General features: G+C 45.0%; 1 protein-coding gene and 1 pseudogene across 3 annotated transcripts in view; both read right to left on the bottom strand.

The window, feature by feature from the left end:
- The window catches only part of KIRREL3 (kirre like nephrin family adhesion molecule 3), an 882,952-nt gene that overhangs the window by 127,478 nt on the left and 728,136 nt on the right, over positions 1-27,338 (bottom strand). For all 3 annotated transcript variants that reach the window (XM_056542707.1, XM_056542708.1, XM_056542709.1), the window contains exons 5-6: positions 26,242-26,399; positions 7,501-7,651 (exon numbers count right to left, since the gene is read on the bottom strand). In XM_056542707.1, coding sequence (XP_056398682.1) covers positions 7,501-7,651; positions 26,242-26,399 — 309 coding nt within the window. The remainder of the gene's footprint in view (positions 1-7,500; positions 7,652-26,241; positions 26,400-27,338) is intronic.
- Positions 23,161-23,291, bottom strand: LOC130294702 (U2 spliceosomal RNA; annotated as a pseudogene).

The raw sequence follows: 27,338 nt of genomic DNA, 5'->3' as shown, positions 1-27,338 counted from the left end.
TTTTAATCAACTGGTGGCAGAAAGTTAAACAGATTTGTACATTACTTCTATTTAAAAATCTTAATTATTCCAGTACTTATCAGCTGCTATGTGCTCCAGAGGAAGTTCTTTTCTTTTTCAATTTCTTTTCTGTCTGACCACAGTGCTCTCTGCTGACACCTCTGTCCATGTCAGGAACTGTTCAGAGCAGGACAGGTTTGTTATGGGGATTTGCTCCTGCCCTGGACAGTTCCTGACTTGGACAGAGGTGTTAGCAGAGAGCACTGTGGTCAGACAGTAAAGAAATTTAAAAAAAGAAAAGAACTTCCTCTGGAGTATACAGCAGCTGATAAGTACTGGAAAGGTTAAGATTTTTAAATAGAAGTATGGAGTTTGACAGAGAGAGGGGGCTCTTGCTACTTTTGCAGTCGGGGGTCTGACAAAGGCCCCCAGGTATGCCTTGGTAACTGACGGGAAGCATGTCCTAATAGGCTGCCTGTCAGTTAAAAAAACGATGAGACCGCATATTACTGAGATGCTTTAGAGTACTAAGTATTCCAAAGCATTTAAAAAAAAAAAAATTTATTAAATAAAAATAATAAAATAATAAAAATACATAAAGTTTAGGGTCACAGAAAACAACGGCAGTCAGAAGAGCGAGCTCCCTGCTGCAGCGAGGACACACTGAGCTACCCAGCTGCAGCAGTGAGCTTGCTCTTGTGACTGCCAGTGGGGCATCCGCAGCATGAAATATGCTGCAGATGCATTCTGTGTGACCCTAGCCTTATTAAATATTTTTTTTTAAAGATAAAACATTTTTTTCCCCACCGGAGTACCCCTTTAAGTCTTGGAAACTAGGTGTCCTGCAATCTCTTGTCATCTGCCTGTTTTTAGGGGAATTCTCTCTCTAGTAACAGCTATATTAGGATAGATTACAGGAAGTATGAGCAGGGCCTGTGCCTGTGCTGAGGAAAGGAGAGCCGTTACGCCCCCTCCCATAGAAATGAATGGAGGGGGCGTGGCATGACGTCACGTCCCCATCTCGGAAGCCAGACGGTTTCCGAAACTGCAGACGCAGTTACGCATAGAATGCGGGCTGCTGCAGGGAGATCACGGGGGGTCCCAGCGGCGGGCCCCCCGCGATCTGACATCTTATCCCCTATCCTTTCGATAGGGAATAAGATGTTTTTGCCCGGAATACCCCTTTAAGGCTTCCACCTAGTGACTCTGTTAGGGCTGCTTTCCGCTAGTATATGCTAATTTGGTGGGACAAAATAGCACAGCAGACTACGCTATTGTGTATGTACTGTTTAATTAGTGTACAGTAGCGGCCCGAACAGAGCCACTAGGTGACATTGTTTGGGCCACAGAAATGAATTGGGCTGCTACAGTATACATCGGCATCACTTTTTTTTTACATGATGCTGACAAATACCTCTAACATACTGCAGAAACGCAGTATGAACAGGGCCTTTGTTAAAAAATATTTAATAAGGCTAGGGTCACACAGAATGCATCTGCAGCATATTTCACGCTGCGGATGCTCCACTGGCAGTCACAAGAGCAAGCTCACTTCTGCGGCTGGCTAGCTCAGTGTGTCCTCGCTGCAGCAGGGAGCTCGCTCTTCTGACTGCCGTTGTTCTGTGTGACCCTACACTTTATGTATTTTTATTTTTTTATTATTTTTATTTAATAAATGTATTTTTTTTTACACTTTTTTTTTAATGCTTTGGAATACTTAGTACTCTAAAGCATCTCAGTAATATGAGGTCTCATCGTTTTTTAACTGACAAGCAGCCTATTAGGACATGCTTCCCGGCAGTTACCAAGGCATACCTGGAGGCCTTTGTCAGACCCCCGACTGCAAAAGTAGCAATAGCCCCCATACAGCTTGGGGTCACTTCCAACCGCGGCTGTAAGGGTTAAACTGCCAGGAGCAAAGTTAACTTCCTGGTTGTGTGTTACAGATGAGACCCTGCCACGATCTTGTGGGTACAGTGGGTATTACCCACGAGAACCATAGACGTGTATTCTTGTCCAGGTGCAGGAACGTTCATTCCCCCTGGACGTGTATACGCGTCCATGGTCGTTAATGTTAATGTCACCCTTTTCTTACCTGCTGCTGTTTTTTTTTTTCTGCTCAAAGCTCCTTGCAAACCCAGTGCATTAGTAACCCCTTCTCCCTCCACATGCCATCTATAGTTGTGTACATTATAAATCATTCTCCAGCACAGCACCAGCCTGTTCAGTGCTTTGTGTAACCCCTTCCTTGCTGTTCTGCTGTTTCTTTCCTTTTGCTCACATAGCACACTGCAAAAACCCAGTGCATCAATAACCCCTTCTCCTTTCAAATGCCAACTATAGTAGTGTAAATCATTCACCAGGACTAGCAGAGAGGAGTATGTGCTGTGCTGTGCTAACAGACATAAAGGAGGACGTTCCTGTGCATGTACTACTGACAAACTGACAGTCTCCGTGCCCGCTGCACTGAGTAAACAGTCTTTAAAATATATTGATGCACTATTTCCAGTGAGCTGTGTGTGTACGGCTGACACACACAGGAAAACAGTATACAGCAAGTTAGCCTTGAAAGAGGAGTTAGGAGCAATAAAAGTGCGGTAGAGATATAGCACCTTTATTTCAAATGTGTGTGCAGCATAATCAATAAAGCAATTAGGGGTTTTAGAGTAGTATATTGGGAAATATATGTTTTTTGTGGACTGTCTGCGTGTAGTCTTCTGGTTTATAATACTACTGACAAACAGCTCAGTCCTGGTCCTGCCCCCTGATATGGAAAGAATGAGAAATAGCTGAGCCCTATAGGGGGGGCTCAATAACAGCAGTGACAGCACTGAAATCACCTTGTCACCACTCTAAAGGGTTAAATAAATAACCTGCAGGCTTATAAAACAACCTTTTACAAAGACAGGTAACGCTTTAACAAAATGCCTCTATATGATGATAAACATGTATTAAATCTAAAAACAAATAGGAACCATTCACCTCGAGACTAATACCAGAGAAACCTGATACATGATGGTTATAAATTGGAATAAAGAAAATTATAACAATTTATAATGTATACAAAAATGTATTTATTCATGTAAAATAACAACCGCTAATAAAATAAACAATATCATATGAAAATATATAAATTAAAAAAAATGCCTCCTTACACAGGGCCCTTGTGGGGAGGAAAAATGTAATAAAACCAATAAAAATTGTAAAAAAAATGTTGTAATACCGTAGAGGGTTTCTGATCCGATAATCCGGCAAATGTATAGTCCGTTAACAAAGGATCGGTTTGCTATCACATATGTATGGTCAGCATCTATTTATAATTACCGGCTCAAGAAGATAGATGTGCAAAGTTTTGGAGCTGTTTTTGCTGTCCGTCCCGAAGAGGCTGATGTGCGCTGGCGTGCAGCTGATCACGGAGGTAGGTATTGTCGCTCCGGTGATGGAGACAAGCCTCGTGGAAGGAATCTCAGCGTGTCACGTCAGCTCAATAACAATGAGGATCAGCCTGGTAAATGCTGTAAGTGAGAGCAATGATGACCAAATCCAGGCGGCTGGATTAATGGTAGGTAGGATTAGAGTCCTGCTGTAAACTGCGGTATTGGTGCGGTCATTTCTCTGTAGCGGTATCGATGCGGTAAAAACCTCTAGACGCGTTTTAGGGTCCTTTGCATGTTGACCCTTTCCTCAGTAGAATTGGGTCATCATTGCTCTCACTTACAGCATTTACCAGGCTGATCCTCATTGTTATTGAGCTGACGTCACACGCTTTGTTAATGGACTATACATTTGCCAATTCTTTATTCCAAATATGCATATAAAATATTTTTTTTAACACTTTTTGGGGGTGAAATAGGGAAAATCCCAGCCCTTGTACTATGATCAGTCAGAGATAGATGCACCTTCCACGCCGCATGCGCTTTGTATTTTTATGGACAGGTATTTATTGTGATTTGCATATTTGCACATGGTATTTATCATCTAGTACACTATGTCTGTTCATATATTTAGTAGCTTGCCGATCGATGTGTGATGTCTTTATGGTATGTTACTATACCAAGCATGGGGTATTAATGGGGTCATTATACCCAGCATGGGGTGGGCATAGCAGGAATACATTCCTCCGCCCGATGTTTATAGGTTTTTAAATGTTTTTAAATGTCTGCACACTTCCTTCTTTTGTATGTTGAGATTTTGTAATAAAGATACCTTTTTCTTGAACGGATTTATTTGACTCGTGATTTATTGGTATGCAGCACTATATGGTTGATAGCTTTTTTCTTTCTGTTGTGAGATATATATGCATTTTATCAACTAGTTTGCACCCAACAGTAGGATATTGGGTGGTGCCCGTCTTCTTCTTCATTTGCAAAGACTTTGGACTCCTGCTGGCCTGCAGCCTTAGCCAATCATAGCTCATCTCACACTAAACTGCTCTGGGCCGTGTGTAGCAAAGTGAGGGAGAAAGTTCTACCCTGTATGGCTTCAGATGATGTCACACCTGCTGGGGAACGCCCCTTCCCAGTCTGTGAATCGGACTGAGACTGAGCAGAAAATACAGAGCAATATCAAGGTAGAAAACTTAAACATAATAAAAATAAAGGCAGGGGGTGGTTTATCATGATGGGGGCAGTGATCTGGGAGGATTAAAAAATTTAACAAGATCAGGACAGGTACTCTGTGAAAGTATTCCTTATAATTCTTCCTGAGTTTCAGATGTATTCTGGAGGTAATTTAGGCCGTTTGTCTATGTGTTATGGAGGGGGCAGGGTGTTCTGTTGTCATGATTGGCAGATCTGTACATCAAATGGACACAGGAAGATGCTGACCAAAGGAATGCAAATTATTCCTGCTGCCCACCTCAGGTCCGGGGGGAAGACACATTGGAGACGCTGGAGGTGCCCCCCTCCACACTACAGGAATCTTGGAAGATAAGAAGAGCTGGGTGGGGGATTGAGAGGAGTGTGGGATGTCCCAGAGACAGGACCTCATGTTAGTACAGAGCCTGCTGGGACATGTAGTAGTCCAATAGTTGGGGAGTCTTGCAGCAGTTGCTGTGATGATCTCAGGAGTAAGAGTTGCTGCTAGTACAACACTGCCCTGGAGACTGTGCCCCAGTATCTGGAGAATTGCTGGGATAGAGGAGCTGAGGCTGAGGAATCATGTTGGAGTTATCTGTGGACTTAGATGTGGACCCCTGTGAACTGAGGAGCGGATGTGAGGACCGGACTTCCCAGGGGACCTGAGGTACCACTAGATGTGGAGCTGTTATCTCTGGACAATACATTGGAGTGTTGGACCCAGAGCTTAATACCAGGCTCTGCAGTTTGTTCCTTCCCCAGTGCCTAGTGACTGTGCCCTTCTGTTGCCCATTGTTTGCCTAGTGACTGTGCCCTTCTGTTGTCCATTGTTTGCCCAGTGACTGTGCCCTTCTGTTGTCCCTTGTTTGCCCAGTGACTGTGCCATTCTGTTGCCCATTGTTTGCCCAGTGACTGTGCCCTTCTGTTGCCCATTGTTTGCTTAGTGACTGTGCCCTTCTGTTGCCCATTGTTTGCCAAGTGACTGTATCCTTCTATTGCCCATTGTTTGCTTAGTGACTGTGCCCTTCTGTTGCCCATTGTTTGCCAAGTGACTGTGCCCTTCTGTTGCCCATTGTTTGCCAAGTGACTGTGCCCTTCTGGTTCCCATTGTTTGCCCTGTGACTGTGCCCTTCTGTTGCCCATTGTTTGCCCAGTGACTGTGCCCTTCTGTTGCCCATTGTTTGCCAAGTGACTGTGCCCTTCTGTTGCCCATTGTTTGCCCTGTGACTGTGCCCTTCTGTTGCCCATTGTTTGCCCAGTGACTGTGCCCTTCTGTTGCCCATTGTTTGCCAAGTGACTGTGCCCTTCTGGTTCCCATTGTTTGCCCTGTGACTGTGCCCTTCTGTTACCCATTGTTTGCCCTGTGACTGTGCCCTTCTGTTGCCCATTGTTTGCCCTGTGACTGTGCCCTTCTGTTGCCCATTGTTTGCCCAGTGACTGTGCCCTTCTGTTGCCCATTGTTTGGCCAGATTCTGGATCACCCCCTCATCTTGTGGATTGTGTTTTGTTTTGTGATCTCTGCAATAAACCTGGTGCTGTTCTCCCCTCTCTTGCTCTGTTGATTGTGTGACAATCCCTGACGAACCCCGTCACATACTCTTTAAGGCAAAAGGGGTCCAACCTGGTACCTAATAAAGTGGCCAGTAGGTATATATTACACACAGAACAGGAGGGCTGGTATTAAAGATACCCTAGCTGTCATGGCGGTTCCAGGTGGTGGTAATCTTCATAGCGCTAGAGGAAGTCTGCATTCCATATTATTATATTCTCGTCCTTATTCTATTCTCATCCTGTAGCCCGATCTCAAACCATCACCATTGATCCAGTGATTTTTCTTCCATCAATTTCAGGGCAGAGAGTTAATCCTTGTCTCTTCCTTCTCTCGTGTAATTAAGTGAAAGTAAGAGGGAAATCGATGGCGGAGTTATATGGAGCCTGGTAATGAAGAGGAGGCGGCGGAGATCCAGGTCACAACAATGGACAGAAACTTTTGGAAGTACTGAAGAGTTCAGCTTACTGACAACCTCTGGGTGACAACGGGGGCAGCGCAGGACAGCTTCTTATGCTTGAAACGACACAGTGCAGGCAGCGTATCACCGGCCGCAGCAATGTCCCGCCTTGGCGGGTGATAGGCTGAGAGCGCTGTCATGTAAGAAGCCCGGCCCCGCCTTCTCCCTGCTGGCCAGGCTCCTTATATGACAGCGCTCTCAGCTTATCACCGGCCAAGGCGGGACATCGCTGCGGCTGGCGATACGCTGCCTCCACTGTGACGTTTGGAGCCTAAGAAGCCAGCAGCCCCTGAGGAACGGGATGCCGATATCTCCGCAACAGGGGAACGTAGGAAGGCGAGTTAAAGTTTGTTTGTTATGTTTTTGCAGTCCGGGCACAGGGGAACTTAAAAAATACACGCTGCAGTTCTTCTTTAATTCTCTTTCAGACTCCTCTGTCCTCCTCCTCCAGACTACTCTTTCTACCGCAGACCCCTCTGTCCTCCTTCTAAGTTCCTCTGTCCCCCTCCACCAGACCCCTCTGTCCTCCCTCCAAACTCTTTTGACCCCTTCAAACCCGCAGACCCCTCTGTCCTCCCTCCTGACTCCTCTGTCTCCTCCAGACTTCTCTGTCATCATTTTTCAGACTCCTCTTTCCACCGCAGACAAAGACCCCTCAGTCCTCCCTCCAAACATCTTTGTTCCCTACAGAATCCGTAGACCCCTATTTCATCCCTCCAGACTCCTATGTTCTCCTCTAGACCCCTCTGTCTCCACCTCCACACCCCTTAACCGCCCCCAATGGCCCAGAAGTGAAGGCAGATTAAAGAAAATGACCATCCTTCTTTGGTGACCCCAGGGTGTCAGCTATCCGAGGATGCAGAAGTTTTATATTTTGCATTCAGAACTAATACAGAGTGCCTGGCGTCACTTACGTTGAATGTTGATGGTGACCGTGGTGTCCTTTCCCCCTGGGATGGCTTTGTTGGTGGCCCGGCATGTGATCGTCTGCCCGTTCTCGATGTCGGATGGCGACACAAAAAGAGTGCTGATTATACTCTCCCGCTTTCCATCCCGTAACTGAGTCTGTAATATAGAAATAAAATGATTGATTAGATTTATAGTTCACCAGATAGTATCTCATATAATAGGAACAGATACTGTATCAGCAGACTGTATCACGCGATAGGATTAGATACAACAGCTCATTAATACATGGTCTCTGAATCTAATTTTATTTATAAGTAGGCCGTACTTCAGAAGTCTCTGGCACTACAGATTTTGACTACAACTCCCAACATACCCTGGCCATTCTTTCATGCTGGGGATTGTAGTTTCACAGTTGGGGACCACTATTCTACCAATGAGGGGCTACGTGGCAAGGGAGGTGTTGTTTCTTTGCATCACCAAGTACCAGATCCTCACCCAAGTGTCTGCCTCCTTAAAGGAACATTTCTTGTTTTGGCACCATCGGCAGCCTCTCCAGAAGAGCGGCGTTGTGTATGTATCTGGAGTGTCAGTGTGTGGAGTGTAACAATATGGAGGCCGCACAGCCGGGTCGTCATAGACATTTTTACCTATTTTGGGAAACAAGATTAAACCTGTCTACCTACTAAATTGACTAACATTGACTACCTAATAGGGGGGACCAACTTACTCTACCCCCCACCCACTTTTCCACCTACTCTTCTGTGTGGAAAACCAAGGGGGGGGGGGGGATTATTACTGTTAGGGGCACTATAGGTGTTAGAAAAGTGCGGAGCCTAAAATGTTCTGCCGAGAAAAATATAGCTGGAAAAAAATCATCATGGTCCGAGCTACTGAAGAACAAAAAGGAAAGAGAACGACTGATTAGAAAAGACGTCATCTGTAAATCACCAAATGTAACTGTATATAATCACTTATATGGTCTGTCGTGGTAATGATAGTGCTTTGTGTCAATCTGTCACCTGTGTATAAGAGATCTGTCACCTGTGTATAAGAGATCTGGACAAAAGAGAAAAAAAGAGACCACAGCGCGGCACCTCGTGTGTTACCCTATTAATAGTAGCACAGGTTCAGCTGATAGAACGCTCACCTTGTACACCCTATAGATCACACGCGTTATATATGGGAAAATCTGATGACAGGTTCCCTTTAAACTTTGCAGAGGTTACTGTTCAGAGAGGGGGAGGATGTGAGCTGTAACATCATTTATAGTGAATGGTGGAGCCTGTGTTATCTATATATATATATATATATATATATATATATATATATATATACATACAGTGATCCCTCAACTTACAATGGCCTCAAGATACAATAGTTTTAACATACAATGGTCTTTTCTGGACTCAACCAGACTCAACATACAATGTACGGACAATCCAGATCTGCGAAACATGTCAATGGCCGGAAGAACTGACCAATCAGAATGGGCAATTTACTGGTAAAACCCCTGTATTACTGAAGCGTATGCACTGACTGATGTCTGGTAGCGCCCCCTACAGTACAGGGAGGTATTACATGTTCTGTACACTTTACCTGTACCAGGGTTACCTGCTCCTTTGGACACCAGGTGAGGGCGACTCCATCTTACTTTTTTAGGAAATTTCGTGTTCTGTACAGGACCCCGAATAAGCTCCTTTCCTCTACATAGACCAGTGTTTCTTAAACAGGGGGCCTCCAGTTGTTGCAAAACTACAACTCCCAGCATGCCCGGACAGCCTTTGGCTGTCCGGGCATGCTGGGAGTTGTAGTTTTGCAACAGCTGGAGGCTCCCTACTTGGGAAACACTAACATAGATAGTGATTACAGCTCCCAGCAGATCTTTCTTACTTTTATATGTAAGGATTTGCTTTATCTATATTAGTTATCTACTTATTTTTCTTTAATTTTCACTTTTTCCTATTTTTGGATGACATTTTGGGGGCTTTAGAACCAATTATCAGGTTTCCATAGAGTTCTGGTCTCAACATACAATGGTTTCAACATACAATGGTCGTCCTGGAACCAATTAATAATGTAACTTGAGGGACCACTGTGTATATATATATATATATATATATATATATATATATATATATATCCTACTAGGTCAGTGTAATTTTGCCTGTGATGATGAATGTGGAAAAAAAAAAAATAAAAAAAAAAAACATAAATTCTTAAAAATTTGTTTATCAACTTGATATAAACAATAGATCATTTCCTTCTGACTCGTTCTCTTTCAGAAGCTGATCCTGTAGGTCAGACATTGGGTTTGACCCCTCAGCCTGTGACTAAACACTGAGTCTATAGGTCAGAGTTTGGATTTGACCTCTGACCCTGTGGCCGGACTCTTTGTTTGCCCTTCATACTGGTGTGACCCAAGTCTGTGCTGCAGGCAGTGATGGCACGTAGATGGTTACTGGAAGGCTGGTGCCATGCTCGACTCTCCACGTTCTATGACTCTCCAGCTGATTGATGAGAGCCTCACACCGGGATGCCAATTTTGCCTGATTGCATATTGTAAGTGCCCTGCGGAGGTGGCTGCACCTGCGGAGCCTGATTACACTTCGCACCTCCTGGCAGCGGAGAGTCAGCTGTTGCTGCTGGATATAGAAATCCTTCATCTCAGGAGCGCTCAAGCCTCCGATGTCCTGTCACAAACCAGCCGCAGGTCATCACCCGCGCTCAACGCCATCATCACAGAACACGCACGCTGACCCCTGCGCAGGTCACATGGCATGCCCTCTACAGTCTGCAATCCTACTCCTTATCGCTGCCTGCCAGGATTAATTTCCCTTAAAAAAATAAACAAATAAAATTAGTTTTTATTTTTATACTTATATTTTTAAGCCTGCGAAATATTCCCATTTAATGTAAAAAAAAAAAAAAAAAAAATATGTTTTTTTTTTTTTTACATTTTTCTTTTTTCTTCTTCTCTTTCTCTCTCCTTAGCACGACATCATACATTAGAAAGTCAGAAAGTGAACATATTTTCTCCTTAAAGGGGTATTCCATGCAAAAACATTTTATCTGATTGCGGGGGGGGGGGCCCGCCACTGGGACCTCTGCAATCTCCCTGCAGCACCCGCATTCTATGCAGGAGCTGCGTCTCCAGTTTAGGAAACCTCCGGGTTTCTGGTACTGGAGACGTGATGTAATGCCACGCCCCTTCCATTCATGTCTATGGGAGGGGGCGTGATGGCCATCACGCCCCCTCCTATAGACATGAATGGAGGGGGCGTGGCGTGACATCACGTTCCCAGTCCCGGGAACCCGGAGGTTTCCGAAATTGGAGACGCAGCTCCCGCATAGAATGCGGGTGCTGCAGGGAGATTGCAGGGGGTCCCAGCGGAGGACACCCCCCCCCCCCCGTGATCAGACATCTTATAGGGGATAAAATGTTTTTGCCCGGAATACCCCTTTAAGTAACAATGCAGCCCTCTGCTCAATTGATGCAGGTTTAGTGCAAGGCCCAGAAATGCGGCGGGCACAGGAATCCCCACTGCCTTTTGCTAGCTGAATATAGCTAGGGCTTAACAAGAAATAAATATATGGAAATTGGCATCATACAGAATATACTTAAGCCGCGTTCATGTGGCCACTTAGCGCAGTAATTGGAGGACGATGATACGTGTTACTGAGCAGGTGATAAAGAGGAACACATAAGAGACACTGGCATCGAGACTTCAGTCTGCTCCTCTATATTCTCTTAAAGGGGTACTCTGGTGGAAAACAATTTATTTTAAATCAACTGGTGCCAGAAAGTTATACAGATTTGTAAATTAATTCATCTTATTTAATTACTTAATTGTAAATCTTAATCCTTCCAGTACTTATTAGATGCTGTATACTACAGAGAAAGTTATTTTCTTTAAAATTTTAAGTTTGTCCACAGTGCTCTCTGCTGACACCTCTGTCCATGTCAGGAACTGCCCAGAGTAGGAGAGGTTTGCTATTGGGATTTGCTCCTGCTCTAGGCAATTCCTCACATGGACAGAGGTGTCAGCAGAAAATAATTTTCTTTGTAGTATACAGCAGCTGATAAGTACTGGAAGGATTAAGATTTTTTAATAGGAGTAATTTACAAATCTGTATAACTTTCTGGTAACAGTTGATTTGAAATAAATTGTTTTCCACCGGAGTACCGCTTTAGTTGCTTTAAAAAAATTTAAAAAAACTCTATAAACTGCTGCCCATGAGTGGTTCCTGGGAATGTCACCCCCTTGGACTTTCTGCCCATTTCGCTATTGTTACAAACTACAATTCAAATAGACTGAGATAAACTTTTACCATTTGATTAACACAACATGCATAATATACAAGTACATCCTCTCCAGACAGATCAGCTCACTGAGGGGATCAGGTTACAGCTGTCCATAAAAGTATATGAAGTATACTTAATATAAAAGTATATGAAGGAGGAGGGTTCTGTAGAGTTAGACAGAGGAAGAGAGACAGAAAGAAGCTTTCAGCTCTAGTAAGTGATATATCTCCTCGGGCTGGATTAACAGCTTACATTGGTCACTCGGTACTGTTTTACAGTGTCCTCCATGCTGCTGCTGCTTCTAAGGGAGTGCTATATAGATATGGGAGCAGAATCCTCTTTGCAGTGTGTGTGCAGGGTATGGGAGACACCATAGCATCTAGTCTACACCCACTTGATCAGAGACTACTAAAGACAAGAGATGAAGCCAGCAGAGGAGAAAATTGGTGAAAATGGACCAATTTGAGTGCAGAACCTGCGTGCGCTATATAAATAAAACAGTTATTATTAGATGCCAGTTATATAATGGTCAGAAATAGTGGTCAATCTCATGTACACACACAAAACCGCTTATCTGGAGAAGTCTGAGGATGCATGGACATCTTTTTGTTTATCAGTAATCACCCTCCTCCTCTTCTATCTCAGTATCTGACAATGAGGTTTTTCCCAGGTTTTCATTGCTTGTTTACTGGGCCCCTTGTATAATTTTACACGCCCTGCATACTTTATACCGCATCCCGTAGGACGCCGTTCCAGGAGCATCAACTCCTACTAACAGTAGAAAAAATACATTAACTTTCATATAAATATGCTAAATAGTCAGTGTTGGCAAAATCCCCGCCTGCAGGATTCCATTACCAAATAAATAGTAAATATAAAACCTCACACAATGCGTTTCCTGCTATTCTTCCCTAAAAGCAGATCGAGCTCTGAGCAGTCCTCGTCCCGGCATCAGGCGCAGGCGGTGATTGTCACATTTTATGCATTGATGAATCAGAGAGTGAATATTATATCCAGGAAGCAATAAAGGATGAGTGCCACTTATTACACCCGGGACACATGGTATCATACATTTACCATCCTCCGCTGATGTTACAGGGGCACTCCGCTGCTCAGCGTTTGGAACAAACTGTTCGGAATACTGGAGCAGGCGACGGGAGCTCGTGATGTTATAGCCCCACCCCCTCATGGCATCACGCCCCGCCCCCTCAATGCAAGTCTATGGGAGGGGGCGTGACGTCATATGTTGGGTTTAAAATAGTAAATCAGGGCCAATGTAGTGAATGTGACCTGCAGTCCTATGTAAAACCACAGATAGCTCAGAGATAACACAGTGATAACTCTCTGAGTACAGATAATGTAGTGGATGTGACCTGCAGTCCTATGTAACACAACAGATAACACAGTGATAACTCTGCATTCAGATAATGTAGTGGATGTGACCTGCAGTCCTATGTAACACCACAGATAACACAGTGATAACTCTCTGAGTACAGATAATGTAGTAGATGTGACCTGCAGTCCTATGTAACACCACAGATAACACAGTGATAACTCTCTGAGTACAGATTATGTAGTAGATGTGATCTGCAGTCCTATGTAACATCACAGATAACAGTGATAACTCTCTGAGTACAGATAATGTAGTAGATGTGACCTGCAGTCCTATGTAACACCACCGATAACACAGTGATATCTCTCTGAGGACAGATAATGTATAGATGTGACCTGCAGTCCTATGTAACACCACAGATAATACAGTGATAACTCTCTGAGTACAGATAATGTATAGATGTGACCTGCAGTCCTATGTAACACCACAGATAATACAGTGATAACTCTCTGAGGACAGATAATGTGGTGGATGTGACCTGCAGTCCTATGTAACACCACCGATAACACAGTGATATCTCTCTGAGGACAGATAATGTATAGATGTGACCTGCAGTCCTATGTAACACCACAGATAATACAGTGATAACTCTCTGAGGACAGATAATGTATAGATGTGACCTGCAGTCCTATGTAACACCACAGATAATACAGTGATAACTCTCTGAGGACAGATAATGTAGTGGATGTGACCTGCAGTCCTATGTAACACCACAGATAACACACAGTGATAACTGTAAGTACAGATAATGTAGTGGATGTGACCTGCAGTCCTATGTAACACCACAGATAACACAGTGATAACTCTGAGTATATATAATGTAGTGGATGTGACCTGCAGTCCTATGTAACACCACAGATAACACAGTGATAACTCTCTGAGTACAGATAATGTAGTGGATGTGACCTGCAGTCCTATGTAACACCACAGATAATACAGTGAAAACTCTGAGTACAGATAATGTAGTGGATGTGACCTGCAGTCCCATGTAACACCACAGATAACACAGTGATAACTCTCTGAGTACAGATAATGTAGTGGATGTGACCTGCAGTCCTATGTAACACCACAGATAACACATTGATAACTCTGAGTATATATAATGTAGTGGATGTGACCTGCAGTCCTATGTAACACCACAGATAACACAGTGATAACTCTATGAGGACAGATAATGTAGTGGATGTGACCTGCAGTCCTATGTAACACCACAGATAATACAGTGAAAACTCTGAGTACAGATAATGTAGTGGATGTGACCTGCAGTCCCATGTAACACCACAGATAACACAGTGATAACTCTCTGAGTACAGATAATGTAGTGGATGTGACCTGCAGTCCTATGTAACACCACAGATAACACAGTGATAACTCTCTGAGTACAGATAATGTAGTAGATGTGACCTGCAGTCCTATGTAACACCACAGATAACACAGTGATAACTCTCTGAGTACAGATAATGTAGTAGATGTGACCTGCAGTCCTATGTAACACCACAGATAACACAGTGATAACTCTGAGTATATATAATGTAGTGGATGTGACCTGCAGTCCTATGTAGCACCGAATGGTAACACACAGTGATGTCACCATAAATTAAGCAAAGCGACAAACTGGGCTCTGCTACACCTGTACTTTGTGGTGTCCTGGTCATCATTCGGGCCCCCTGCCCTGTATCTGTGGGGTCCGGCTCTCTTCGGTGTTTTCTGACGTCTCTTGGATACATTGTAGTTGTTTGTATTTTTCGGTCACATGTGATTTGGGGATGAGATGAATAAGTGACAGATGTGGCCCCGGGCTGAGTGGCGCTTGTTATGGGGGCCACGCTGCGATCCTCCCGATAAGGAGTGCTCGTCTTTCCATCTTCTCCTCCGATTTGCAGATGAGAAAACTCAGGGGATTAAGGCGAGTAAAGCCGAGCAGAGAATCCGCAGAAACGTGAAGAATCCGAGACATTAATTAGAGAAAATCCTAAACAACAACAATTAATGAAAACAAGGAGAAAACACCCGATCATTACCCGTGAACCGCCGCCGCCGCCACTCGAGACCGGCGCTCTAATTAAAATCCTAAAGAACGCGACCTTCAGACGCCCTTGACGAAAGAGAATTAATTACACTGAAGATAAAGGCAATTTCATCATTTTAATCCCAACTTATATAATGCTCTTTAATTTAACCCCTCGGTGACTTCCCATCCAAACTAACTGGGGAGACATGGCGTCACCCACCTGTCTGTGGTAAACACAGGGCTCTACCATGATTTGGGAATAGGCAGCTTCTCAATACACGTGGGCCGTGTTCTCACATTGCAGTTGAATTGCATTTTCTTATGCCTTTTTAATTTTGTTTTATTGCCTAAACCAGTGGTCTTCAACCTGCAGACCTCCAGATGTTGCAAAACTACAACTCCCAGCATGCCCGGACAGCCGTTGGCTGTCCGGGCATGCTGGGTGTTGTAGTTTTGCAACATCTGGAGGTCCGCAGGTTGTAGACCACTGTCCTATACTTTACATTGCACGGATCCCTCAACATACGATGGTTTCAACAAACGATGGTCCATTTGGAACGGATTACCATCGTATGTTGAGGGACCACTGTACAACCTTGCTGAGGCAACAGGTGGAGCAGTTTTATATAGGGAGTGACGGGCAGGGATTGGAGGGGGATCAATTAATGAGCACACACTGTCTCTGTAAAATTCAGCCAGAGCTTGCGCACGCCCCCTTAAGGACATAGTGGGAACTGCAGCAGGAGACACTCCAGAGGAGAAAAGCAAAGAAAACATGGCAGACACATGGCACAGAGGACTGGTAAGAACCACGACACACGGTACTCTGGTGGTTGCCAACCAGCAGTGTTATGCATTACAGAGGAGGAGGAAGTATGGAGGAAAGAATGAAGGATTAGGAGAGAAGACAAGATAAGGGAGAGAGAGAATGGAGGATGAAAATGAGGAGAGAAGGGAAGAGGGAGAAGGAAAGGGAGGGGTTAAAGAAGGTAATGTATACATGTATGTATGATGCATACTGGGTAGATAAGATAGACATAACCCTGAATGTCAACCAGAATGAAAACCTCCATTCCTTACACTGTATTCAGGGAACTGGAGAAGGTATATATTGCAATGGTATTTTTTGCTTGTTTTGGGATTATATTTTTATCTCTGTGAAGATCTGGAGCCTTCTATCTTAATGCCATTGACATTGGCGCAGATGTGACACTGGTTTTGGGATGTTTGGGCGCCAGTCTCTTTCTTCAATGGACACTTTGAGGATATTTGCTATAAGTGTCTTAAACTGTCGCATTTCCCCAGTTTGTCTTCGCTCACGGCTCTGGCTCTAAGCTTATCGGCTGCCTTAAAATAGGAAGAAAGAAAATTCACTATCCATATGGCACGGCACTGGGTGACTGGTGCCAGTCAGGCAAAGTGCATCCCATAGACTCTAGGCCCGGTGCCCCTTCCTGCAGATTCGTCCTGGCATGGCCTTCAAAGACTCCATGTCCTGTCCAAAAAAAACAGCACATGAAAGCCTAAGCAGCCATCGGGAGCTGGAAGACGCAGGGGAAACCGGATCGGAGGAGTGAGCGTTCCAGGCATTCTGTTGTGCTGGCAGGAGGATGGGCGCACATTACCCTCCCAGGGCGAGCACAGTCATTTCATGCACAGGATCAGCCTCTTACACATTCTGCGGCTTTGAAGTTATTGCCACAAAAAAATGTTGTTTGTCCGCACTCCCTGATCCCGTCTGATGGCTCAGCTCATCCTGAGCAGTCCTGGTTCATGATACCAGAAGTACAGTATGGTCTCCAAACTGTGGACATCAAGATGTTGCAAAACTACAAATCCCAGTGTGTGTCTGTAGATATATATATATATCTGTATAGACATGTTTTTTGCATTTTTTTTTCTTATTGCATAATTCTTTCCTATAGAGACGTCCATGGAAATATTCCTGTTGTGTCCTGGGCAAAATTTTTTTTTGTTTATACTGCATTTAAAGGAGTACTTAAAGGGGTATTCCGCTGCTCAGCGTTTGGAACAAACTGTTCCGAACGCTGGAGGCGGCACTCGTGACGTCATAGCCCTGCCCACTCATGACGTCACGCCCCGCCCCCTCAATGCAAGTCTATGGGAGGGGGCGTGACGTCTGTCACGCCCCCTCCCATAGACTTGCATTGAGGGGGCAGGGTGTGAAGTCATGAGAGGTCGGGGCTATGACGTCACAAGCTCCCGGCGCCGGCTCCAGCGTTCGGAACAGTTTGATCCAAACGCTGAGCAGCGGAGTACCCCTTTAAGCGCAGGAACCCTTATCCCCTATCCAAAAGAAAAGGGATAAATGTCTGATCGCAGGGATCCGACCACTGAGGGCCCCACGATCTCCTGCACGGCACCTTGGCAGTCTCTAGGAAGGAAGCGGCGGCCGACAGGTCGCCTCCATGAATTTCCGCCTCATTCATGGGGACTGGAGGAGATCGCAGGGGGTCCCAGCGGTCAGACTCCCCGTAATCAGAACTCACAAGTGTTTGTGCACCAGAGAATTCCTTTAAAGTAACAAAGAAAAAAAAATCATTGAAAATGCTGATGAAAAACGCCAAAAACGTTGAGTGTGACACCAGCCCAATGGTGGCCAATACTGTTAATAAACCAGTAGGGGATGAGGATGAGTTTTATTTTCAAACTGAGATCCAAAATGTTTGCAGGAAGCTTTGTGCCGGTTAAAGAGTTTATCCAGGAAAAAACTTTTTTTTATATATCAACTGGCTGCAGAAAGTTAAACAGATTTGTAAATTACTTCTATAAAAAAAATCTAAATCCTTTCAGTACTTATGAGCTGCTGAAGTTGAGTTGTTCTTTTCTGTCTAAGTCCTCTCTGATGACACCTGTATCGGGAACCGCCCAGTTTAGAAGCAAATCCCCATAGCAAACCTCTTCTACTCTGCTCTCTGCTGACATCTCTGCTTGTCTCGGGAACTGCACACTGTTGCCAGACAGAAAACAACAACTCAACTTCAGCAGTTGATAATTATTGAAAGGATTAACATTTTTTAATAGAAGTCATTTACAAATCTGTTTAACTTTCTGGAGCCAGTTGATGTATAAAAAAAAGTTTTTTCATGGAATACCCCTTTAATCAACTCCTGAGCACTTTTCAATGTAGCACTCCAGGTTTGTTTTTTCTCCGCACTCTCACCATCACTATTCCTACAGTGCCATCTGTTTTATTCCAGCACAGCTGCAAACATACATTTCATTACTGTATCTGGGTCATGTGATTACCAGTCTGCCCCACAGAAAATCATAGTACTTACTGTGTCGGTAGTGGTCGGATCTGGGTCAGCTGACTTTCTGTGAACCACAGGATGATATTATCACCTATTAGATTGCTTCTGCTACAGTAGCTCACAGACCCCTCCATATCCAGAACTGTATGCTGCTGCTATTTTTGTTGAATCAGCATTAATAGTAACTATACAACTCCTCTCTGACCGTGTTTACATAGCATTTCTTGTTGCATTACTGTGAACTGACACCAACCCATTTGTGAGTTTAATCAGGTAAAACCTGGGTGAACTCCAGCACCAGCAGCCTAATTAGATGATCAGGTGCAATGATCAGACTCCACAACCTCTCTCTGCACAGAGAGAGGATTCATGGGAAATAGGCAGGATTAGGAAATAATTTCAGTGATGAAATTGCAACCAGTGTGACTACAAACTCATGCCTGCCACAACAGCTAAAACAGGTAAGCACAAGGCATAAACAAGAACTTCTACAGTACATTATTCTCTATTAAAGGGGTAATACCGAGGAAAACATTTTTTTTTTTTTTAACCAACTGGTGCCAGAAAGGTAAACAGATTTCTAAATTACTTCTATTAAAAAAATCTTAATCCTTCCAGTACTTTTTTTTATTTTTGGATTTCTCTTCCACAGTGCTCTCTGCTGACCTCTGCTGTCCATTTTAGGAACTGTCCAGAGCAGCATATGTTTGCTATGGGGATTTTCTCCTGCTCTAGACAGTCCCTAAAATGAACAGCAGAGGTCAGCAGAGAGCACTGTAGTCGTGACATAAGTGAAATCCAAAAAGATAACCATTTCCTCTATAGTATACAGCCCCATAAAAGTACTGGAAGGATTAAGATTTTTTCATAGAAGTCATTTACAAATCTGTTAAACTTTCTGGCACCAGTTGATAAAAAAAAAAAAAAAAAAAAGTTTTCCACGGTAGTACCCCTTTAATAAAAGCCCAAAACCATGCTAATGCATCTGCAGATATTTTTTATGCACACAGCGTGTTCCCATGACGCCCTGGGGCTGGCGCTGAGTGATGTCATTCAGTGAGACGTCGTAGACGAGATCATGGTGGGGTCAGCCGGGGAAGCGCGGTGCCTCTCAATCGACTTTGTACTGGGATGCGCTCATTAAGCGGAGAGGTTGCGCTCAGCTCCGCTTTGCGGATTCTTTGATCAGATGATAAGAAAATATCACGGCTTTGTTGTTCCGTCTCCTGGCGGCCTTCAGCATCATTACAGATAATATATTCATAAATAATTCACAAAGCCGTTAAAACAATTAAGACGATTGCGCAATCCGTCCCGCTCGCCGCTGCCTTGTTGTCTTCCTATTGTCGTGCAGCACTACAACGGTTAACCCCTCCCTAACTAGAGCAGTGTTTCCCAACCAGGGTGTCTCCAGCTGTTGCAAAACGACAACTCCCAGCATGCCCGGACAGCCTTCGGCTGTCCGGGCATGCTGGGAGTTGTAGTTTTGCAACAGCTGGAGGCATGCTGGTTGGGAAACACTGCACTACAAAAATTAGGGTCAAGTCTGATAGGCCATTCAGGAGTTTAGGAGAGCCGGGTAGTAGCTTTCGGCTGTCCAGGCATGCTGGGAGTGGTAGTTTTGCAACAGCTGGAGGCATGCTGGTTGTGAAACACTGCACTACAAAAATTAGGGTCAAGTCTGATAGGCCATTCCGGAGTTTAGGAGAGCCGGGTAGTAGCTTTCGGCTGTCCAGGCATGCTGGGAGTTGTAGTTTTGCAACAGCTGAAGGCACCCTGGTTGGGAAACACTGAACTAGAGGGAAAGTGGTCACAGGTCTGATGGCTTTCTGATCACATGGATCATGTGAAAGTTAAAATATCACTGTAGGGTCACCTGACCGACCGGGAAGGATAGAAAAAAAACTCCCAGTCTGTTGTCAGGGTAACCAGCAGAATTGGAAATGCAACTCTGGATGTGACTAGAGTGTAGGTAAATGACTGTAACTAATCAGCTTTCAGCATCTGAATGGGTTTCTGTCATTTTCATTCAGATGAATGGGACAGTTGCAAACATTTCCGTCACAAAATCTGCCTTGTGTGAATCCATCCTAAGACATAATAAAACTCCGATCACATCCAGAGCTGCATTCTTAAGGATTCAGTGCCCAGGACCCTGATCTGCTGGCAATGGCTAGGACCGACTGATAGTAGAGGCCACTGGTGGCACAACATGGTGGCCTGTATAAAGGCACCATCCACTACTGTGGCAATACTTACCTAAATAATGGGTAAGTACTGGCCTCTATTGGGTATTCTAGTCAATGACATCTGTTGGTTCTGCTAGTCACCAACCTTTATTGGTTCTGCTAGTCATAGTCCACTATTGGTTCTGCTGGTCACTGGCATCTGTTGATTCTGCTGGTCTCCAGCCTCTATTGGTTCCGCTGGTGTTCGGCCTTTATTGGTTCTGCTGGTCACTGGCCTCTACTGATTCTGTTGGTCACAGTCCTTTATTGGTTCTGCTGGTCACAGTCCTTTATTGATTCTGTTGGTCACAGTCCTTTATTGATTCTGCTGGTCACAGTCCTTTATTGGTTCTGTTGGTCACAGTCCTTTATTGATTCTGCTGGTCACAGTCCTTTATTGGTTCTGCTGGTCACAGTCCTTTATTGATTCTGTTGGTCACAGTCCTTTATTGATTCTGCTGGTCACAGTCCTTTATTGGTTCTGCTGGTCACAGTCCTTTATTGGTTCTGCTGGTCACAGTCCTTTATTGGTTCTGCTGGTCACAGTCCTTTATTGGTTCTGCTGGTCACAGTCCTTTATTGGTTCTGCTGGTCACAGTCCTTTATTGGTTCTACTGGTCACAGTCCTTTATTGGTTCTGCTGGTCACAGTCCTTTATTGGTTCTGCTGGTCACAGTCCTTTATTGGTTCTGCTGATCACAGTCCTTTATTGGTTCTGCTGGTCACAGTCCTCTATGGGTTCTTCTGGTTACAGTCCTTTATTGGTTCTTCTGGTCACAGTCCTTAATTGGTTCTGCTGGTCACTGGCCTCTACTGGTTCTGCTGGTCACAGTCCTCTATTGGTTCTGTTGGTTACAGACCTCTATTGGTTCTTCTGGTCACAGTCCTTTATTGGTTCTGCTGGTCACAGTCCTCTATTGGTTCTTCTGGTCACAGTCCTTTATTGGTTCTGCTGGTCACAGTCCTCTATTGGTTCTTCTGGTCACAGTCCTTTATTGGTTCTTCTGGTCACAGTCCTTTATTGGTTCTGCTGGTCACAGTCCTCTATTGGTTCTTCTGGTCACAGTCCTTTATTGGTTCTGCTGGTCACAGTCCTCTATTGGTTCCTCTGGTCACAGTCCTTTATTGGTTCTTCTGGTCACAGTCCTTTATTGGTTCTGCTGGTCACAGTCCTCTATTGGTTCTTCTGGTCACAGTCCTTTATTGGTTCTGCTGGTCACAGTCCTTTATTGGTTCTGCTGGTCACAGTCCTTTATTGGTTCTGCTGGTCACTGGCCTCTACTGGTTCTGCTGGTCACAGTCCTTTATTGGTTCTGCTGGTCACTGGCCTCTACTGGTTCTGCTGGTCACAGTCCTTTATTGGTTCTGCTGGTCATTGTTTTCTATTGCTTCTGCTGGTCACTGGTTTCTATTGGTTCCCTGGTCACAGTCCGGCTTGGACTAGTTGCTTTTGCATGTTCCTTGCCATAGTTATGGAGATGAGTGGCTGCCATGTACCTCAGGCACTGTATTCCAGATGAAGGTTTTCTTCCACAGCTCATTTCTTGTTTTGCCCTCAAACTGTACAATGCACAACACTAAGACACCAATAAAACTGTCAAATTAAGCGCTGATTTTAGATGTTTTAGTGTGGATTTTGAGAACCCCTGCTGAGTCTTTAGTCCCTGACAACCCATCATGAATGACGACACTTCCTACACCTGCACTGCATATAATCGTGCTGCCGCGTGCCAACATTTGTTGCTGCACTGTGACAATGTTTCCCAACTAACGTGGTGAAGTGCAAGAAAAAGTGTAAATGTGTCACACTAAAAAAACGTGCACAAAGGATGCGATCTATTGCTAAGCCCTTCTCCAACAGGAGAGGCCCCCAACAAACCTACCCTTCACCTCCGGGCCAAAAGGCACCTGCAAGGATCCAGGTTCGATGCCCCTTTTCGCCGAAGCTACTAAGGGACCACAAATGCCCCTGGCATCAACCTAGGCGTTAACCAAGGTATCAGCTAAGGAGCCGTATACTGATGGCATCACGACCAAAGCCAAGATGCCCAGGGGTTGCAGGGAGGTGTGGAACCTGATGGCCACACACACCTCCCCTAGACCGCCAGGAGGGACACCCAGAAGGGCTACCGCACCCTGACAAATCCTGTGTACAAAACAAACATGCAAAAGTGGCACAGTGACAAAGAAAAAAATAAGTGGATGAGTGAAGATATACTGCCCGGTCATCCGGCCGGATCTATAAAAATTTCCCTGAACCTAGCCAGAAGGCCGGGATACCAAGGGTGAGTGCCAAAGGTGAAGAGTTAATGGTGCAGTGCTTCCACTTAATGGGGAATCCATCCAGTGAGTTTAGGCACTCAGGGTCACCATTCCCGAGGCACAAATATACCTCAGCTCTACACCCCCCAACCTCATGGCCAGACCTGGAGGAAACAGCACATCAGAGCAGCCGTTGAGCTGATTCTGTGGCACCAGCCCTGGAACGCCCCGGTACCCTTTCTCCTCCATGCAGCCATCCATTCCTACCAGTGCCTGATAAGAACAGATACTACACTTGATCTTAGCCAAAAGGCAAGAAGTGCAGTCTCCTCCGTCAGCTCTGGTCGCTGTATTCCTGTTCCTAAATTACATGTTGCGGTGTCGCGGTGAGCCCCATGAAAGACTCGCATATTTAAATCCAGATTTCTGAAATATTCCACTGAATGTGACTTTTTCCCTCTCTGGAGAAATTGAATTCCTTTCTTTCGCTTTGTGGCGTTTTCGGAGGCACAAAAGAAATGTGCGGCTGATAATGATATGCTGGCGGCGTACAAAAGCTTTCAATTTTCTCTTATTCTCTTGGTTCAATGGAGCCACCATAGAGCGTAGTGAGCCGCAGAGCATTGTGGGAATGAAGCAGGCGTCCTCTTCATTGCATTTGTGGCACGGTCCCCGCTGCAGATTGCATTTTTAATTACGTGTTTGCGCTGGCCGCAGGGATTACCGAGGCGGCTGTGGGGAGCAGATAGACAGAAGTGAATGTTTCCCTTGTTGGTTCAGTAAGAAAACAGGAGGCAGAATTAAAGAGCTGCAGGAAAACACGAGATGTCGGCTTTTGTTTCTTCCCCAGGAGGGTGAAAGACGTTGGGGGGATTTACTGTGGCATGGAGGGCCTAACAAGACCCCTCACAACTGTAGTCACGGCCTAAAGCATCACATTATGCGGAACATACACTCCCTGATCTCAATGAGCCATTTTTCTTACATTTACAGCTATAACAGGTCCAATACTTCAGTCACCTCCAGAGCTGCAATCACAATGCTACTGGCTGCCACTGCTGTAGGGGATTATGGACATAGCACAGTCATGGAAACCAATACAGTGACCCCCCGACCTACGATGGCCCCGACATACGATAATTTCAACATGCGATGGCCTCTCAGAGGCAGCATCAACATACGATGCTATCCGGCAGCGGCAGCGCTATCCGGCTATCCGGCAGCGCAGACTGCTTCAGCTGCCACCGGATAGCCGTTTACGGTGCCCCGTGTGGTCCGCTGACGATCACTTACCTGTCCTCGGGGCTCCGGCGCGTCCTCTTCGGGATCCCCTGCATCGACGGCGCTCTCCATCGTCGTCATCACGTGGCTGCGCACGCCGTCCCATCATCCAATAGGAGCGGCGTGCGGAGCGGCGCGACGTGATGGCGGCGACGGAGAGCGCAGATGTCGGGGAAGAAGAGGCCTTGCCGGAGCATCGGGGACACCTCGGGGATGCGGCGACAGCGTTGGAAGGAGAAATTCAGGGCAGCGGTGACGAGCGGTGACGGTCCGGAGCGGCGGGGACAGGTGAGTACAACTTTCTCTAACAGTGGTCTACAACCTGCGGACCTCCAGATGTTGCAAAACTACAACACCCAGCATGCCCGGACAGCCGTTGGCTGTCCGGGCATGCTGGTGTTGTAGTTTTGCAACATCTGGAGGTCCGCAGGTTGTAGACCACTGTCCTATACTTTACATTGCACGTATCCCTCAACATGCAATGGTTTCAACAAACAATGGTCCATTTGGAACGGATTACCATCGTATGTTGAGGGACCACAGTAGATCAGTCCTGTATATCATGTCAGTTCCCACAATGCACAGAATACTGACTGCAGCTCAGGATGTGACTGGAGCATTTGCCATGTTACTGGTTCCCACCAGTGCTAGGATGATTATGAACAATGCACAACAGTGTGAAGTCTTTATTCTATGACTAAGCGCATCTAAGCGCGAAACGCGTCAGAAAGACCACTTGTACCTGTTTGTCCTGTGCAACTTCAATAAACGGAAATAATTTTATTCGCATACCAAGTGCTGGACATTCGTTTGTGTTGGATTTACTGTGGAAGCCGGGGCGGTGCCGGCGGGTCCGAGACACAGGTGTGCGCATTGCAGGAGTGAGCTGTATCTTGCTTGGATACTTCAAATGCACAATCATGTGACCTAATGAATCGGTCCTATAGTTCCCACAATGCACTGCAGAATTCAGCAGACATGCGTAAAATGGAAACAATTTAGTTAGTTGTGTTTAGCCAATTTTATCGTTCTTTTTTTGTTTTGTTTTATGAATTGAACCATTAGTCATTCACATAATGCAAAAATTCTATAAGTTTAGTTTCTTTTTTTTAAACGCATTTTTCGTTCCGTCGTTTTAGTTTTTTTGTAACCTAATACAGTATTCTAAACTATTTGTTATTCTGAAGTGAAATGATCACTTCGGACCAATACGGAATTCATAACTTTGTTCTGTTGGTAAAGTTACATTTATTGGTAAAGTTATGTTTATTTTTGTTTTATTTAAACACAAAAGGGATAACTCGATTGCTTGACCATATATATACCTCAAGTGTAGTTAAAGGGGTACTCCGCCCCTAGACATCTTATCCCCTATCCAAAGGATAGGGAATAAGATGTCTGATCGTGGGGGTCCCGCTGCTGGGGACCCCCGCGAACTCTGCTGTGGCACCCCAGACATCCGGTGCACGGAGTGAATGTCGCTCCGTGCTGGATGACTGGCGATGCAGGATGGAGGCTTGTGATGTCACGGTCACGCCCCGCCCGTGACGTCATGGCCCCTCAATGCAAGTCTATGGGAGGGGGTGTCATTGGACTCTATTTGTCCCTGCACGTAGTAGGTAGGGAACGTCTTCGTGGTTGTGGACCCATTGTTTAGGACGGGTACGCAAGTAGGCAGGGACAGAGGATATGGGCAAGATTAGAAATCTTTGGTGAGTTCCCACAACTTTTTTCCCAGGACTTGACCCCTGCATAAAAATTTCCCTTGGGGAACCATTCTGCTATCAAATGGCCATCCCTATTTTGAAACATGAGACCTTCAATGTAATTGGTTGTTAGGGCTGTGACACCCTCAGTCAGTCACGGTCATACTGGTTGTCACCATCATATATAGAAGCATTCAATTTATGATCTAGCTGGTTGTATTGTGAGGTCTAAATCTGCCAGCAGCTTGGTAACAAACAAACACAGTAATAACACTGCAAGTGCTGACCTTAGAGTATGTGGCCCCATTCAGAACCTCTCCATTCCTCATCCAGATGATGGTCGCAGCTGGCTTAGCATTGTCTGCATGACAGGTTAAATTCAGGGGGTCTCCGGCACGTAGGCTTATTATAGGACCCCCAATAATAACTGGATCATCTGGCGGAACTGTGGAGAAAACACAAGACATCAGAAAGCTTTATAGATAGAAACATTTTACTGAAACTGGTACATTGTAGCAAACCCTCAGCAAAACCTGCTGTTAAGAAGTAGCCCCTCCATCACCACACAAGAGGGACCCCAATCAATTCTGTCTACCTGACAGTAGATACATCTGTCTTAAAGATGTTGTACAGGATTACAAGAATATAGCTGCTTTTTTCCCATAATCAGCACCACACCTGTCCACAGGTTGTATGTGGTATTACAGCTCTGACATGAGCAGCTGCAATACCACACACAACCTGTGGAGAGGTGTGGTCATGTTTTTGAATCATGCTCAACCCCCCTCTTCACATGTCTGTCTTGATGCATTACATGACCTAAAGAGAAGGGGACATGTTATCAGAAAATGACCTATGAACGTTTTAGTGATTTTTCCCCATGTTTTTTTTTTCCATCGCCTTAAAAACAAAAGAAGAAACATCTTAGTTTTCTCTCCGGCCACTAAGCCTAATAATAGTCTGCTCCTTCCTGTTCTGTAGAGATCACTTCTCAGCAATGACAGGTTACACCTCTACATAGATACAGTGGGGCAAAAAAGTATTTAGTCGGCCACCAATTGTGCAAGTTCTCCCACTTAAAAAGATGAGAGGCTGTAATTTTCATCATAGGCTATAACCTCAACTATGAGAGACAGAATGAGAAAAAAAATCCATAAAATTACATTGTCTGATTTTTAAAGAATTTATTTGCAAAATATGGTTGAAAATAAGTATTTGGTCACCTACAAACGAGCAAGATTTCTGTCTCTCATAGACCTGTAACTTCTTCTTTAAAGGGGTACTCCAGCCCTAAGACATCTTATTTCCCTATCCAAAATATATGGGATAAGATGTCTGATAGCGGGGGTCCCGTCTCTGGGGACCCCCACAATCTCTCATGCAG

The sequence above is a fragment of the Hyla sarda genome, chromosome 10 (genome assembly GCF_029499605.1).
Source record: "Hyla sarda isolate aHylSar1 chromosome 10, aHylSar1.hap1, whole genome shotgun sequence".
Lineage (NCBI taxonomy): Eukaryota > Metazoa > Chordata > Amphibia > Anura > Hylidae > Hyla > Hyla sarda.
The sequence above is the reverse complement of the archived record's forward strand: the minus strand, read 5'-3'. Positions and strand labels throughout refer to the sequence as shown.